At 44.1% G+C, this 17,133-nt stretch overlaps 1 protein-coding gene across 1 annotated transcript in view; it reads right to left on the bottom strand.

The window, feature by feature from the left end:
• Positions 1-16,612, bottom strand: part of GLRX3 (glutaredoxin 3) — a 42,740-nt gene extending 26,128 nt beyond the window's left edge. The window contains exons 1-2 of the mRNA XM_007964444.3: positions 16,471-16,612; positions 8,012-8,120 (exon numbers count right to left, since the gene is read on the bottom strand). Coding sequence (XP_007962635.2) covers positions 8,012-8,120; positions 16,471-16,562 — 201 coding nt within the window. The 5' untranslated portion in view covers positions 16,563-16,612. The remainder of the gene's footprint in view (positions 1-8,011; positions 8,121-16,470) is intronic.
• Between the last annotated feature and the right edge of the window lie 521 nt (positions 16,613-17,133).

The following is a 17,133-nucleotide window of genomic DNA, read 5'->3' as shown; positions in this document are numbered from 1 at the left end:
AGCTTGGCTGGGGGAGGGGCGTCTGCCATTGCGGAGGCTTGAATAGGCAGTTCTATACTTACAGTGTAAACAAAGTGGCAGGGAAGCTCAAACTGGGTGCAGCCCACCGCAGCTCAGCAAGGCCTACTGCCTCTCTAGATTCCACCCCTGGGGGCAGGACATATCTGAACAAAAGGCAGCAGACAGCTTCTACAGACTTAAACATCCCTGCCTGACAGCTCTGAAGAGTACAGGTGGTTCTCCCAGCATGGCGTTCGAGATCCAATAACAGACAAGCGGGTCCCTGACCCCCGTATAGCCCCACTGGGAGACACCTCCTAGTAGGGGCCAACAGACACCTCATACAGATGGGTGCCCCTCTGGGATGAAGCTTCCAGAGGAAGGGTCAGGCAGCTATATTTGCTGTTCTGCAGCCTCCACTGGTGATACCCAGGCAAACAGGGTCTGGAGTGGACCTCCAGCAAACTCCAACAGACCTGCAGCTGAGGGGCCTGTTAGAAGGAACACTAACAAACAGAAAGGAATAGCATCAACATCAACAAAAAGGATATCCACACCAAAACCCCATCTGTAGGTCACCAACTTCAAAGACCAAAGGTAGATAAAACCACAAAGATGGGGAGACATCAGAACAGAAAGGCTGAAAATTCCAAAAACCAGGAATGCCTCTTCTCCTCCAAAGGAACACAACTCCTTGTCAGCAAGGGAACGAAACTTGACAGAGAATGAGTTCAATGAGTTGACAGAAGTAGGATTCAGAAGGTCGGTAATAATAAACTTTTCCTAGCTAAAGGAGCATGTTCTAATCCATCGCAAGGAAGCTAAAACCTTTGAAAAAAGGTTAGACAAATGGATAACTAGAATAATCGGTGTAGAGAAGAGCTTAAATGACCTGATGGAGCTGAAAACCACAGTACAAGAACTGCGTGAAGCATACACAAGCTTCACACTAGCCGATTCGATCAAGTGGAAGAAAGGATATCAGTGATTGAAGATCAAATTAATGAAATAAAGTGAGAAGACAAGATTAGAGGAAAAAAGAGTGAAAAGAAATGAACAAAGCCTCCAAGAAATATGGGACTATGTGAAAAAACCAAATCTACGTTTGATTGGTGTACCTGAAAGTGGCAGGGAGAATGGAACCAAGTTAGAAAACACTCTTCAGGAGATTATCCAAAAGAACTTACCCAACCTAGCAAGGCAGGTCAACATTCAAATTCAGGAAATACAGGGAACACCACAAAGATACTCCTGGAGAAGAGCAACCCCAAGACACATAATTATCAGATTCACCAAGGTTGAAATTAAGGAAAAAATGTTAAGGGCAGCCAGGGAGAAAGGTTGGGTTACCCACAAAGGGAAGCCCATCAGACTAACAGTGGATCTATCCGCAGAAATCCTACAAGCCAAAAGTGAGTGGGGGCTGATATTCAACATTCTTAAAGAATTTTCAACCCAGAATTTCATATCCAGGCAAACTAAGCTTCATAAGTGAAGGGGAAATAAAATCATTTAAAGACAAGCAAATGCTGAGAGATTTTGTCACCACCAGGCCTGCCTTACAAGAGCTCCTGAAGGAAGTACTAAACATGGAAAGGAAAAACCCGTACCAGTCACTGCAAAAACAGGCCAAATGGTAAAAGACCATTGACACTATGAAGAAACTAGATTAATGAACAGGCAAAATTACCAGCTAGCATCATAATGACAGAATCAAATTCACACATAACAGGCTGGGCATGGTGGCTCACACCTGTAATCCCAGCACTTTTGGGAGGCCAAGGCAGGTGGATAATTTGAGGTCAGGAGTTCGAGACCAGACTGGCCAACATGGTGAAACCCTGTCTCTACTAAAAATACAAAAATTAGCTGGGCATGGTGGCGGGTGCCTGTAATCTCAGCTACCCAGGAGGCTGAGGCAGAAGAACCTCTTGAACCTAGAAGGCAGAGGTTGCAGTGAGCCAAGATCGCATCACTGCACTCCAGCCTGGGCAACAGTGAGACTCCAACTCAAAAAAAAAAAAAAAAAAAAAATTCACACATAACAAAATTAACCTTAAATGTAAGTGGGCTAAATGCCCCAATTAAAAGACTAAAAGACACAGCCTGGCAAATTGGACAAAGAGTCAAGACCCATCAGTGTGCTGTATTCAGGAGACCCATCTCACATGCAAAGACAAACACAGGCTCAAAATAAAGGGATGGAGGAAGACCTACCAAGCAAATGGAAAGCAAAAAAAGCAGAGACTGCAATCCTGGTCTCTGATAAAACAGACTTTAAACCAACAATAACAAACTGGATAAAGAAAATGTGGCACATATATATACACCATGGAATACTATGCAGCCCTAAAAAAGGATGAGTTCATGTCCTTTACAGGGACATGGATGAAGCTGGAAACCATCATTTTCAGCAAACAATCACAAGGACAGAAAATCAAATACCGCATGTTCTCACTCATAAGTGGGAGCTGAACAATGAGAACACATGGACACAGGGAGGGGAACATCACACACCAGGGCCCTGCTGGGGGTGGGGAGCTGAGGGAGGGATAGCATTAGGAGAAATACCTAATGTAAATGATGAGTTGATGGGTGCAGCAAACCAACATGGCACATGTATGCCTATGTAACAAACCTGCATGTTGTGCACCTGTACCCTAGAACTTAAAGTATAATAATAATTTTAAAAAAAAAAAGTTTTGATAACTTCTTTAAAGACTTTCACCAAACTTAGCCCAGAAACAGCTAATAAAACCATGTTAATTGTGGGTTTTTTTAATTACCAAGATAGCACAGATAAAAACCTACAGTCTTTTTAAGATTTAACAATTCTACCAGAATTATCTGAGAAGCATTTTTAGAGTTCCTTCCTGTAGAATGAAATCCAACATATGCTCTCTTAAGATGCCAAATAAATTGGCCAACATTCTCTTACACTGAAAATTTTTAATTCCACTAGTTAGCGTGCACCTGGTTATACAGCTAGTTGGTATCCTTCAGAAGATTGCCCAACACTATCTGTTTACACAAAATAATTATACACTCAGATATTAAACATAAACTACACTTACATTTATGATTGTACAGACGTTTAGAAATTCAACAATGCAATCTGTATCTTTAAGACAGTCGCACTTTCAAAATAAGAATAAACTTTAAAGATTCCTGCTTTTTAAGAAGCAAAAATACATTTAAATACATAACTCCTCCATAACTTTGATCGTATATTTTAAATTACAGTCAACATAAAACGCAAGTACAGCAGCTACTATACAAACAAAATTAATGTCAAATAAAATACAATAGTATAAAATCTCACCAACCAGCCAGGTGGTAAGTCTGACTTTGAGAATGTTTGCGCTGAAGCACATGATATGGTAAAGTGAGTATACCACAGCCTAGCAGGATGAGAGTACTAAGCTGGAAGTGGGATCAGGATGGCTTGCATGGAAAGCAGGAGCCACCCAAACAAAGGAAAGTCATTTTTTTCTTTTTTTTTGAGACGGAGTCTTGCTCTGTTGCCCAGGCTGGAATGCAGTGGTATGGTCTCAGCTCACTGCAACCTCCGCCTCCCGGGTTCAAGCGATTTTCCTGCCTCAGCCTCCCGAGTAGCTGGGAATAGAGGCACGTGCCACCACACCTGGCTGGTTCTTTTTTGTATTTTTAGTAGAGACGGGGGTTTCACCGTGTTAGCCAGGATGGTCCCAATCTCCTGACCTCGTGATGCGCCCGCCTCGGCCTCCCAAAGTGCTGGGATTAAAGGCGTGAGCCACCATGCCCGGCCCTATTATTTTTTTTTTTTTTTACTAATGAAAACCTGGTAAGGTAAAGGTCCCCATCTCAAGTATCTCACATCTAGCCAAGGAGGCAATGAAAAGAGGAACTGAATGACAATACAGACAAAAATATAGGGCATTTCCTGATCCAAGCAACCCATGGCACAGACTAAGTTCAGAGACAAACAAAAAGCTACAGGAAAAAATAGCTAAACTTTCATACAAAATAGCTGATTTGGATCTCAAATACAACCAGCAGCAGGCACCCAACAAAGCCTTGTGCTATTCTTCCTCTCTCCCATTCCCTCTGCCAGATACCGTATTTTGGAAGATTCTATCAAACAATTAATTAAATGACAAAGGTGTACTCCTATTTTAGGTAAAGACACAAACAAGGATCAGTATGAGAGAAGGTACTGACTATGTAATTTGAAAATAAAAGGCATTAAGATATTTTAAGTATTTCATTTTATTCTGAATAAACGTAAGGTTTCTCTAAGACATTTTTGTTCTGTTTTGAGACGAAGTCTTACTCTGTCGCACAGGCTGTAGTGTAGCAGCGCAATCTCCGGTCACTGCAAGCTCCGCCTGCTGTGTTGAAGTGATTCTCCTGCCTCGGCCTCCTGAGTAGCTGGGATGACAGGCGTGCGCCACCACACCTAGCTAAATTTTGTATTTTTAGTAGAGACAGGGTTTCACCATGTTACTCAAGCTGGTCTTGAAATCCTTTTAGTGATAGAAATACCACATCATCTCTTCCGTGCCACTGGAGGTGTGACAGCCTCAGGATGGAGCCCAGAAGAGCCCACTATACATGTCAGTGACTCAGGTAAATGGAACACCACCCATTATAAACACAGCACCCAAAAGGAGTACAGACGCACCTTTAATTTTTTTTTTTTAAGAGACAAGGTCTCACTCTGTCACCCAAGCTGGAGTGTAGTGGCACAATCAGAGCTCACTGCAGCCTCTAACTCCTAGTCTTAAGCAATCCTCCCACCCCAGCCTCCCAAGCAGCTGGGGCAACAGGTGTACACAGTTAGTTTTTTAAATTTTTATTCTGCAGAGATGAAGTCTCGCTATGTTGTCCAGGCTGGTCTCAAACTCATGTCCTTGAACAATCCTCCCACTCACGCCTCCCAAAGAAGCCTCCCAAAGTGCCGGGATTACACGTGTGAACCACTGTGCCCCACCCCACATACACTTTACGACCATATCATCAATATAGAGAATGAGGGATTCAGACGCAATAAATATGAAAACTTTGTCCTTCAGCATTCAATTCCAATGAGCACAAACTAACTACTCTGACCAAAAATGGGTGACTAACTCTTCTAACTCTATTTTACCAGCTCCTACAAAATAAGAAATTATTGATAGTCACAAAAGTTTACAATCTGTTTAAAAATACCTAGTTTATGATCACTTATTTAAATTTTATAAATCCCAGTCACAAAAAAGAACTGATCCCTTTACTTTACAAGCCAAAAATGCCAAATTATTTTATCATTTAAAAAAAAAGAAAAGACTGAAGGGCAAAGTGGCTCACATCTGTAATCCGAGCACTTTGGGAGGCCAAGGTAGGCAGACTGCTTGAGTCCATGAGTTCAAGACCAGCCTAAGCAACAAGCAAAATACAAAAATTAGCTGGTGCACACCTGCAGTACCAGCTATTCGGGAGGCTAAGGTGGGGAAATTGCTTGAGCCTGGAAGATAGAGGCTGCACTGAGCCAAGATCACACCACTGAACTACAGCCTGGGTAATAACGGTGAGACTTTGTCTCCAAAAAAAAAGACTAAGAAATCAAATAGACACAAGATAAAGTAGAAGAACATTAGTTCATACTCTAGAACTTTCCAAAAACTCTCATTAACAAAAAGAAAGCAGTTTTAAAATGAACTACATTCCTTTTTTTTCAGACATGGTCTCACCTTATGTCACCCAGTGGTGTGACTGCCTTGAGACCTCCTGGGCTCAAGGAATCCTCTGCCTTATCCTCCCGAGTAACTGGGACTATAGGTGCACACCAACATGCACAGCTAACTTTTTTAGTTTTTCTTGTGTAGAGATGGTTTTGCTATGTGCATCAGGCTGGTTTTGAACTCCTGGCCTCAAGCAATCCTCCCACCTCAGCCTCAAGAGGTGCTGGGATAACAGGTATGAGCCACAGCGCCCAGCCTGCATGCCTCTCTTACTGGGAAAGACCAATAATATCTCATTCTACTTCTCTTTTACTTACTACTGTTCAGCAAGTGCCTTTTAATTAGCTACCTTACAAATGCCATGCAAATTACTTTTGCCCCTAATGATGGCTAATGAAAGAAAAACTATGTTATAGAGTGAATTTCCAAAAAGTGATGACTCCTGGAAGAATGACCAATCTTACGCTGTCATCATCCTCATGAGTGGCAGGTGCAGTCAGGCTCAGGTATCCCCCACAACCCGAAATCGCTGAGGGCTCCTCCAACCTTTGGCTCACAGAGATACTTAAGCACTTGAACAACTTAAAATCTCACTGCCAAGTCTGGTACCAATGTGAGAAGTAATTCTATAGTCACTTTAAATAAATCATTCAGATAGCAGCTAAGAACAATGTGTTACCTAAACCAGTAACATGATACACATAAAAGCAGACTTAGAACAATTACCATCATCTCGATTAATCTTATGATTGAAATGTTTAATCATTCATTTCACTTGTAATCATTATCTTTTATCACTGACCAAACATGCAGTTTTAATGCCCTCCGTCTATTATTTATATTGGACATTTTAGGGTTACACTCTAAAGTTACATTATACATTTCATTGGAATTTTAAATAAGCCCTTAAATTTTAAAAACCTAATCACTATACTCACATCTGCCCTATTTGCATAAAGAAACACTAGAAGGATTCATACAAAATTAATACAAGCAGTTACTTATGTGGTGGGACACAAGGGTGACAACGGAGGAATGGAGTGAGCCTTCTCAATGGACACCTTTCTATTCTGTTCAGTATTTTGAGCCATCTAAGTACAATACCTATTCAAAGCAAACTTTGAATTCAAAGCAAACAAAAGAGAGAAGCAGGAATGGAGGAGCGCACAAACCAGAGTGAAAAACAAAAGAGGGAAGAAAGAGACTGACTGGCTTCCCTCTTCCTCCGCATTCTGAACAGGTTAGAAAGACTTTCACCTTCTCCCATAGGTCTGTCTGCCTTCATCTAAACCAAGATAGCAACTTCCTGTTCCCTGGTCCATAGCAGCATTTACATACCCTTTCCTGAACTATTTTCCACAGCACACCTAGCTTTTCAATGACATAATTTGTGTTACTATTTTAAATGTCTTAAAACCACAGTTACCCACAGGGAACTAACTCGTCTGCCTGTGCTTCCAAAACTCCAGCCCACAGCCACCTTGACGTTTGATAGTCATGCCCCACACCCGAGGATGATCAAGGAAAAGTGTACATTTGGCCGGGCGTGGTGGCTCACACCTGTAATCACAGTACTTTGGGAGGCCGAGGCAGGCAGATCACGAGGTCAGGAGACCGAGACCATCCTGGCTAAGATGGTGAAACCCTGTCTACCAAAAATACAAAAAATTAGCTGGGCGTGGTGGTGGGCACCTGCAATCCCAGCTACTAAGGAGGCTGAGGCAGGAGAATCGCTTAAACCAGGGAGGCAGAGGATGCAGTGAGCCGAGATCGCACCAAAGCACCCCAGCCTGGGCGACAGAGCAAGACTGGTCTCAAAAAAAAAAAAGAAAAGAAAAATATTTTAAGATTTTTAAGAATAATGTGCAAAAATAACAGATCCCACATCAATCACAGATATCTGGAATTCCACACCACTCCATCTTTATATTAGTTAATAAAATCTAATCTTTTATTTATGTATTTTTTTGAGACAGCGTCTCGCTCTGTCACCCAGGCTAGAGTGCAGTGGCGCAATCTCGGCTCACTGCAACCTCTGCCTCCCAGGTTCAAAAGGGTCTCCTGCCTTAGCCTCCCGCACAGCTGGGATTATAGGCACCGTCCCCCGACCACGCCCAGCTAATTTTTGTATTTTAGTAGAGACAGGGTTTCACTATGTTGGCTGGGCTGGTCTCAAACTCCTGAACTCAGATGATATGCCCACCTCAGCCTCCTAAAGTGCTGGGATTACAGGTGTGAGCTACCACGCCTAATCTAACCCATAAATCAGAATTAAATTCATAAAAAACATGACATTGAAATATAAATACCTTCACAAATGAAACTTGAGGGTGTTCTTTAGCTAACTCTGCCATAACTTCGTTCATCTGTGCACACTGTGGAGCCCATGGTGCCCAGAAATGGACCACAAGGAGGGATCTGTAAATCAATTAAATGCATTGATTTAAAATTATAACAATTTTGGAAATAAATACTGATATAGATTAAATTACCAAAAAAAGAAAAAAAAACTTTAAAAGAACTGCCTGAAGTTTTTCATATTGCTAGAATTTTGTTGTATACAACACTGGAATGTAAAAACACTCTGCAAGGTCTTGAGACTTTCAGATAAATTTTCAAGTCAATGGCATTTCGAGTCAAGCCCATTTGAAGTAGATCTGAATATTCATCCACATCAATTAAAAGTCATGTAAATCACTGTTGTTGGGAGTGTAAATCAGTTCAACCATTGTGGAAGACAGGATCTAGAACCAGAAATACCATCTGACCCAGCAATCCCATTACTGGGTATATACCCTAAAGATTATAAATCATTCTACTATAAAGACACATGCACACATGTTTATTGCAGCACTATTTACAATATCAAAGACTTGGAACCAACCCAAATGCCCATCAACGATAGACTGGATAAAGAAAATGTGGCACATATATACTATTGAATACTATGCAGTCATAAAAAAGAACGAGTTCATGTCCTTTGCAGGGACATGGATGAAGCTGGAAGCCACCATTCTCAGCAAACTAACACAGGAACAGAAAAACAAACGCTGCATGTTCACACTCATAAGTGAGAGGTGAACAATGAGACCATATGGATACAGGGAGGGGAATATCACACACCGGGGCCTGTCAGGGGGTAGGGGCCAAGGGGAGGGAAAGCATTAGGACAAATACCTAATGTATACAGGGTTTAAAACCTAGATGATGGGTTGACAGGTGCAGCAAACCACCATGGAACATGTATACCTATGTAAGAAACCTGCACATTCTGCACATGTATCCCAGAACTTAAAGTAAACAACAACAAAAATAAAAGCCAGGTAAATCAACTATATTTTCAGACCCCTGGGCAAAGTGGAAACTGAATTTCTGTATTAATGGCACAATGTTTGTGAAAAATGGTTGTAGACACATTATTACTAGTAATATCATTATTTACTTTTTGAATGTGGTATAGTGATGAAGAGACATAACCGTGACCACAGAAACAACAGTAAGTGTTGAAAATGAAGGCATGCCAGTGGAAAACGAGGAAAAGAACAGAACTGCTTTTCACAAAGACATTCTTTTATACTTTTTATTATGCTACAAAAGATTTTTCCAGGCCTGGCACAGTAGCTCACACCTGTAATCCCAGCACTTTGGGAGGCCGAGGCAGGCAGATCACCTGAGGTCAGCAGTTCAAGACTAGCCTGGCTAACATGGTGAAACCCCATCTCTACTAAAAACACAAAAAATTAGCCAGGTGTGTTGATGCATGCCTGTAATCCCAGCTACTCAGAAGGCTGAGGCAGAAGAACTGTTTGAACCCGGAAGGCAAGAGGTTGCCGTGAGCTGAGATCACACCACTGCACTGCAGCCTGGGCAGCAGAGCAAGACTCTGTCTCAAAAAAAAAAAAAAAAAAAAAAAAAAAGAAGATTTTTATAGGCCAGGCAAGGTGGCTCATGCCTGCAATCAGCATTTTGGGGGCTAAGGTGGAAAGATCACTTGAGCCCAGGGGGTCCAGGCTGCAATGAGCTATGATCGTACCACTACACTCCAGTGTGGGCAACAGAGTAAGACCCATTAAAAAAATAATAATAAATTTCTAAACATTTATAGTATGAACACACAGAATAGATTAATAACTCAGTATCTACTTTAGTTAGCTTTCATACAAAATTATCTTGGCAAAGATATCCATGGTCATATCCAACTGAAAAATCCTTCAGTTTTATGGAATTCTGTTCAAATATAATACCACCTCCCAAAAAAAACTGAAAAATCACGAACAGAAATATGTTCCATGGCAAAAAGAAACAAGAACAACTAACCTATGGGTAAAGAAAGGAATAACAAACTGTAAAAACCGATCAAATAACACCAGTGAGAAGAGAATAAGCCTACAATAAAGTGTCAGGAAAGCAGAAGCAAAGAGCAGCATGAGGATTTCGAAGGTGGAAAGGACAGGATTTGGTGACAGATGAGGCAGTCTATAGCTGGCTCCAAGTTCTGGCTTAGAGACTGACAGCTAGTGGCGAAACTATGCCTCAAATCATAGTGCAGAAGCTGCCAACCTGAGGAAAGGAAGTTTAATGGGCTGGTAGTATGATGTCTAGACCTCAGGGAAGAAGTCTGCACTTGATATACAGATTTGGGAATCAAGAAAGGAACAGTGCCAGCACCAAACTGCAAAGGGATACAGAGGGACACAGAAGAGACTCGAGGTCAGCGCCTCAGGGGGCTTAGCAACATTCAGTTAGGACAGATGGGGGAGAAGGAACTCATGTAGTGAAGCAGAGAAGTGATCCTAGGCAGTACTGGAAGACTAAAGGGTCTCAAAGAAGTCAAGAGAAGAGTGTCAAGAGGGAGTGGCAATCATCCAATGCAGTGGGAAAGGGCAACTAACAGAGAGAGTAACTTCAACAGAATAGCAGAAGCACAGGTCAGACTGCAATCCACAGAGGACTGAAGTGAAGATGAGGAAGGAGAGATATACTCTAAGAGATGTGTACAGGCAGAGGGAAAGACAAAATCAAGGGCTGGGTTTTTTTAATACAAGAAAATCTTCATATGTTTACTTTACCAGGGGATAGTACAAATGGAGAGGGAAAGGCTGTAGACACAAGATAGCTGAGGATGCAAGGACTCAGAAGAGGCAGGAGAGGGGAAATCCAGAGCAGAGAAGAGCTCACCTTGCAGAAGAAGGAGGCAGTCTCCTCTGAGTCAGGAGCCAAGGAATTAAGAATGGGTAAGGCTACAAATAAATGGTAAGTGTTGGGATAGGTGGGAGTGGAAGGAGGGTTCGGGGAGATACTACCTGAAGTCCTGTTTTCTCTCAGGTGGGAAGCAAGGTCATTTGTCGAAACACAGGAAAACAGAGAGCAGAGACCACTGGTAAAACTGATGAAGGGAGAGTGTCCACAGGCACACAAAAAGAAAGCAGGAAGCTCCAAATAAAGACCCACCTAAGGCAGGGAAGGACACATTCTAGGAGCCCCCAATCACTGGCTGTTAATTTGCATCCAGCACAACTCAGCAACTTCAATGGTTGAGTAGGTGGGGCCTCAGGTCCAAGGCAAAGACTGTGCTGTTTCAATCAAGCACTGCTTCATTTTCCTCCTGTGCATTCAGCTAGATTACATTTTTCAGTCTTCCTTGCAGTTGTCTGGGGCCCTGGAACTGAATTCTGGCCCTAAAACTAGAACACAGGCCTGACCCCTCAAAACCCTCCCTCAGGAGCCTCTGCCCACCATAGCCTCCAGCAATGAAGAGGATCCAGGGAGGTTCCATTGCCTAAGGATGGTGAGAACAAAACAGAGGTTCAGAGGCCTCATGCAAGAATGCTCATGGCAGCCCTATACATAGTAACTCAAAACTGGAAATTAGCCAGATGCCCGCCAATGGGGGAAAGTGACAGACATTCATACAACGGAATGTAACCTAGCAGTAAAAAGGAACCAACTACAAACACAGGCAATGACATGGATGAAGCTCAAAAATATGTGGGCAAAAGATGCCAGAGACAAAGAACTGTATGATTCCACTCATACAAAGTCCAAGAAGCAGGGAAAACTCATCTACGGTGACAGTAAGAAATCAGTCGTTCGGGTAAAGGGGATAGAAAACTTCCTGGGTTCTACATGTTCCTGTGAATGGTGGTTATTGGTATATATACAACTGTGAAAATTCATCACATCTGACGATTAAGATCTGTGCATTTTGTTACTGTATACTTGTTACTGTAATACTTCAATTTCTTTATAAAGCTGGGATACTATTTTTCACCAAATTGACCAAAAAAAAAATTTTTTTTCTCTTTTTTTGAGACAGAGTCTTACTTTAATGCCTGGAGTGCAAGGCAAGTGTAGCCTCGACTTCCTGGACTCCAGGTGATCCTCCCACCTCCACCTCCCAGACTACAGCCATATTTTGTTCTTTGTAAAGTTGGGGTTTCGCCAATGCCCAGGCTGGCCTCAAACTCCTGGGCTCAAGCAATCAATCCACCTGCATTCACCTCTCAAAGTGCTGGGAGTACAGGCATGAGCCACCGTGCCCAGCCAACAAAAGGACTGTTTAAATCATAATATTCAACGATAAAAAGGACGACGAGAAGTACTTTCATGTCCTAATGGTAAAAATTAAATTGGGACCTTTCAGAAATTTCTTACACATGAGTATCAATCCTAACGAGTAACTAAGAGAAAAAGATTTTCTGTATGTGAATATTTTCCCACTATTTTACATTGCAAATCAGAAAAATCTGATGCTCAATAATAGTTTTTAAATGGTCATAAGAAAATATTATAAAGCTATTACAAATCAAATTTTCAGAGAACTTTCAATGCCACAGTAATACTAATATAACTATATTTTTCAAAAATTAAAGTAGGTTACCAAACTTTATAACAGTATGAGCCCAAATAAGTAAAAAAGAAAAAAAGAAAGTATGGTATAGAAACAGAATTCATTTCAGTTTCATTATTACTAACACAGCTTTGAAGAGTAATCTAACTTCCACATCTGTAAAATAGCAATAACCAATACTCTGGGATGTTGAGAAGATGAAACAAAAATACAAAACATTTGAAAACATTAAAACATTATATTGTTAGTTGAAATTATCCACAATATTCTCCTCTTCAATGCTTAACTTCCATTTCTCAATTAAGCACATAATGTCCAGTATTATAAGGACATACTATATCTGAAACAAATATAAACGTTACCCCCTTTTGGATTATATGTTACAGTATTCTTTCCATCTTAATGGATAGCCCCGTATGCCTGGTGCACTGTTGGAGAAAAACATCAGACAAAAATCACATTCAAATCCTGACTAATGTAATTTTAGACAATGTAATAAACGTCAGCTCTTCATCAGCAAATAGTTGTTTTTCAATTATTACAGTATTCTGCTACTATATTCATCTGCAGATAATACCAGCTACTGCTTATTAAACATATCATATACTAAACCTGCTTACTCTGCAAATGAGTATTAATAACTCCATTGTACAGACCAGTTGAGATTTCAGCAACTTATGTAAATATCTGATTCAATTACTTAAAAGAAAAAAATTTTAATTCATGTCAAATTTTAAAATTGGAGAAGCAATGATTTGGAAAGTAGATTTAAAATTATTACATCAACACAAGTACTAAAATTCAGGCACTTTTTGTTTGTTTTTTGAGACAGGGTCTCACTCTGTCACCCAGGCTGGAGTATAGTGGCAGGATCACAGCTTACCGCAGCCTGGAACTCCTGGACTCAAACAATCCTCCCACCTCAGCCTCCTGAGCAGCTGGGGACTACAGGTATGCATCACCATGCCTGGCTACTTTTTTTACTTTTTGTAGAGATGGGTTCTCACTATGTTGTCCAAGCTAGTCTCAAACTCCTGGCCTCAAGTCATCCTCCCAAAGTGCTGGGATTGCTGGTGTGAGCCACCAAAATATTCTTAAATGTCTCCATCTTCACCAAAAAAGCTGCAGGAATTTGCTCCTTCCCCAGATGCCACACATCGTTTCTCCTGTGTCCGTTTAAAATAGTCACTAAGGAAAGTGTACATTGTTTCCTGGCTCATTTCAAGTACAGACCGGTGGCAAGGATACATCCAAATGGTATTCACATTTAAACTTTTATCCATTTTGGCCGGGCGCGGTGGCTCATGCCTGCAATCCCAGCACGCTGGGAGGCCAAAGCGGGCAGATCACATGAGGTCAGGAGTTCGAGACCAGCCTGGCCAACATAGTGAAACTCATCTCTACTAAAAATGCAAAAATTAGCCAGGAGTGGTGGTGGGTACCTGTAATCCCAGCTACTTGGAAGGCTGAGGCATGAGAATCATTTGAACCCATGAGGCGGAGGTTGCAGTGAGACAAGATTGTGCCACTGCACTCCACTCCAGCCTGGGCAACAGAGAGAGACTGTCTCAAAAAAAAAAAAAAACTTTTATCCATTTTGATAGTTTAAGGACTTTCTAAAACATGAAGCATTTAAAACAAACATATAAAACACATAGACAAAACAGTCTTTTCAGGTGATGGTAAATTCAAAACGTTTACTTAGGGCAGGTCCACACAAGACCACCTGCTCATTTCAGGTCACTTCTGGTGACTCCCGTGATTGTGCTGATCTGTACTGGATGAGTCAGAGCCCAGCTTCCATCAGTGAGTAAATGTCACATGTCCCCCCGACAACCCCTGCTTTTTTTCCTTAACAATTTCCCAGGTAAACCTGAAATGCCTAAAGAGCTGTGTTATTTCATCACCCCCATAAAGCATTTCTAACCATTAGTCAGTAACTCTCACCCCTCCCCATTTCCAAAGGCAACACCCCATCTCACCTGCACTCTCCATTGCAAAATCAGAGTACTACTTGCCTCTAATTCAAATTCAGTCAGCAAAATTTCACTCAATTTAGATCAACAGTGCTGGTCACGGGGGCTCAAGCCTGTAATCCCAATACTTTATAAGGCCGAGGCAGGTGAATCACTTGAGCTCAGGAGTTCCAGAGACCAGCCTGGGCAACATGAAGAAACCCTGTCTCTACGAAAAATACACAAATTAGTCCAGCGTGGTGGAATGCACGTGTAGTCCCAGCTACTCAGGAGGCTGTGGTGGGAGGATTGCTTGAACCCAGGAGGTAGAGGCTGCAGTGAGCCGAGATCACGCCACTGCACTCAGCCTGGGCAACAGAGCAACAGCCTGTTTCGAAAACAAAACAAAACAAAATTTGGATCAATAAGCATTTTTGGCCAGATGTGGTAGCTCACACCTGTAATCCCAATCCTGTGGTAGGCTGAGGAGGATAGATCGCTTGAGTCCAGAAGGTCGAGACAAGGCTGGGCAACGCGGAGAGCCCTCGTCTCTACAAAAAAATATAAAAATTAGCCGGGCATGGTGGTGAGCACCTGTGGTCCCAGCTACTCGAGAGGCTAAGATGGGAGGATGAGGTGGGTGGATCACTTGAGCCTGGGAGGCGGAGGCTTCAGGGAGCCGTGATCACTCCCCTGCACTGCAGCCTAGGTGACTGAGCCAGACCCTGTCTCAAAAATAAAACAAAACAAAGTATATTTTGCCTGTGAATTCCATGAACCACTATGCTTCCTACCTAAGGGCCAACATCTACTGAGTGTTTCCTGCATACTAGGCATTGTATTAATTGTATTTTACATACATCATCTCATTTAACGCTCACAACAACCCTGAGGTACTAATAGGTGCTGATCTATTTCATCGTTGGGAAACTGAGGCTTGGGTATGAAATGTGCCCAGGGTTTACATGGCTAGTGAGTGGCTGCGGGGGAACTGGATCCCAGGCAATCCGACATAAGAGCTCCCATAACAACCGCTATTAATACAACTAAGAGAACAACTCAGCCCTTGGAGTAGTCTACAATGTGAGGTGGTATTACCACGGAGAGTCCACGTGCAGACCTTTCCCCGCAAACACGCACGCCAGTAAGCATTTACTCGTAAGCATGCTTGCACTTCAGAGCTTCTAGTCCCCCCAGAAAACGTTTTCTATGCATTCCTATGGATCTCCTTTTGTCTTCCCAGGGATGGAAGACTGGACACCGGCGCCAAATCTGAACAGACTCTCTCTCACTACACTAGTTCACGGAACAGGAAATCTGTCTCCGGCAACAGGTTCAGTCTGAAGACTGAGGCTACCTGCTGACCAACAAACTTTAAAGGCTGACTTCAAAAGGCAGCCAGGCCTAGCTAATGCAGCGGGGCCTTCCCCAGCCGCTCTTCCTGCGACAGGGGCGTTCCTGAAGGGAGGCTGAAGAGGAATGGGCCGACGACCGGTCTGCAGCTCCCTCCCGGCGGGCACAGGAAAGGTGGAGCCCGCAGCCCTGGGTCCCCGCTCCGCGGCGCGGTGGGCCGGGGTCTCGGCACCGCCCCGTCCCCCGCCCCGCCGCTGCGGCAAGGCTGAGTCACCGCCTCCATCCCGCTGCGGGGCCGCCCGGGCCAGAGGACGGGAAGGTCGCGTCCCCCGGGCTTAGACAGCCGTCGGGGTCGGAGCGAGGGCCGGGGCCGGGGCTGCGAGAAGAGCCTCGAGCCCTGCTCACTGTTCCGGGGCGGGGAGCCCGCGGTTCCGGCCAGTCAGCACCGGAGGCTTCGGGGAATCCACGGGTGGCGCCGGGCCCGGTCCCCCGAGGCCGAAGCGAGCCGGGCGCCAAGGAGCCGGGCTGGGCCACCCGCCGCCCCACACCGGCCCGGTCTCGCGACCTCTCCCGCTGGCTCCTCACTCCTGCCGCTCGCCGCCTCGCTTACTTGGCTTTGAGGCGCAGCAGCTCCTCAAACTGCCCGGCTGAGCCGACCTCCTCCAGCGCCGCTACAGCTGCCTCAGCCGCCCCCGCCGCCATGCTGCCGCCGCCAGACAGAAGCAATCGAGTGCCGGCGGCCGGATGTAGGCGGGGCCGCGGAGAGCTTAGCGGCTGCGCGAGGGAAAGCCCCGCCCCTGCCTGCGCTGACGCTGCAGAGCCTGAGAAATCCCAGAAAGGGCCTCGGCCGCGGGCGCTGAATCCCACTGGGTGGCTCTGGATCCCGCTGGGTGGCTCTGGATCCCGCTGAGGGGCTCTGACCCTGCCAGGTCTGGGCACTCCGCTGCGGGCCTCCTGGCTTCCGGAGTTCATGGCTGTCATGGTTCCTGGCTGTCGGGGCTCCCTGGCTGTAGTGGCTCCTGGCTGTAGGCGCTCCTGGCCCTCTAAGGGCTTCTGGCTATAGTGGCTTCTGGCCGTCGAGGCCCCTGGATGTCGGGGTTCCTGGCTGTAATGGCTCCTGGCTGTCAGGACCCCTGGATGTCGGGGTTCCTGGCTGTAGAGGCTCCTGGGTGTTAGAGTTCCTGGCTTCCTGGCTCTAGTAGGGGCTCCTGGGTATCGGGGTTGCTTGCTGTTGCTTGGTGTTAGGGTTTCTGGCTATAGTAGGGGCTCCTGG

Source organism: Chlorocebus sabaeus, chromosome 9, assembly GCF_047675955.1.
Source record: "Chlorocebus sabaeus isolate Y175 chromosome 9, mChlSab1.0.hap1, whole genome shotgun sequence".
Lineage (NCBI taxonomy): Eukaryota > Metazoa > Chordata > Mammalia > Primates > Cercopithecidae > Chlorocebus > Chlorocebus sabaeus.
The sequence above is the reverse complement of the archived record's forward strand: the minus strand, read 5'-3'. Positions and strand labels throughout refer to the sequence as shown.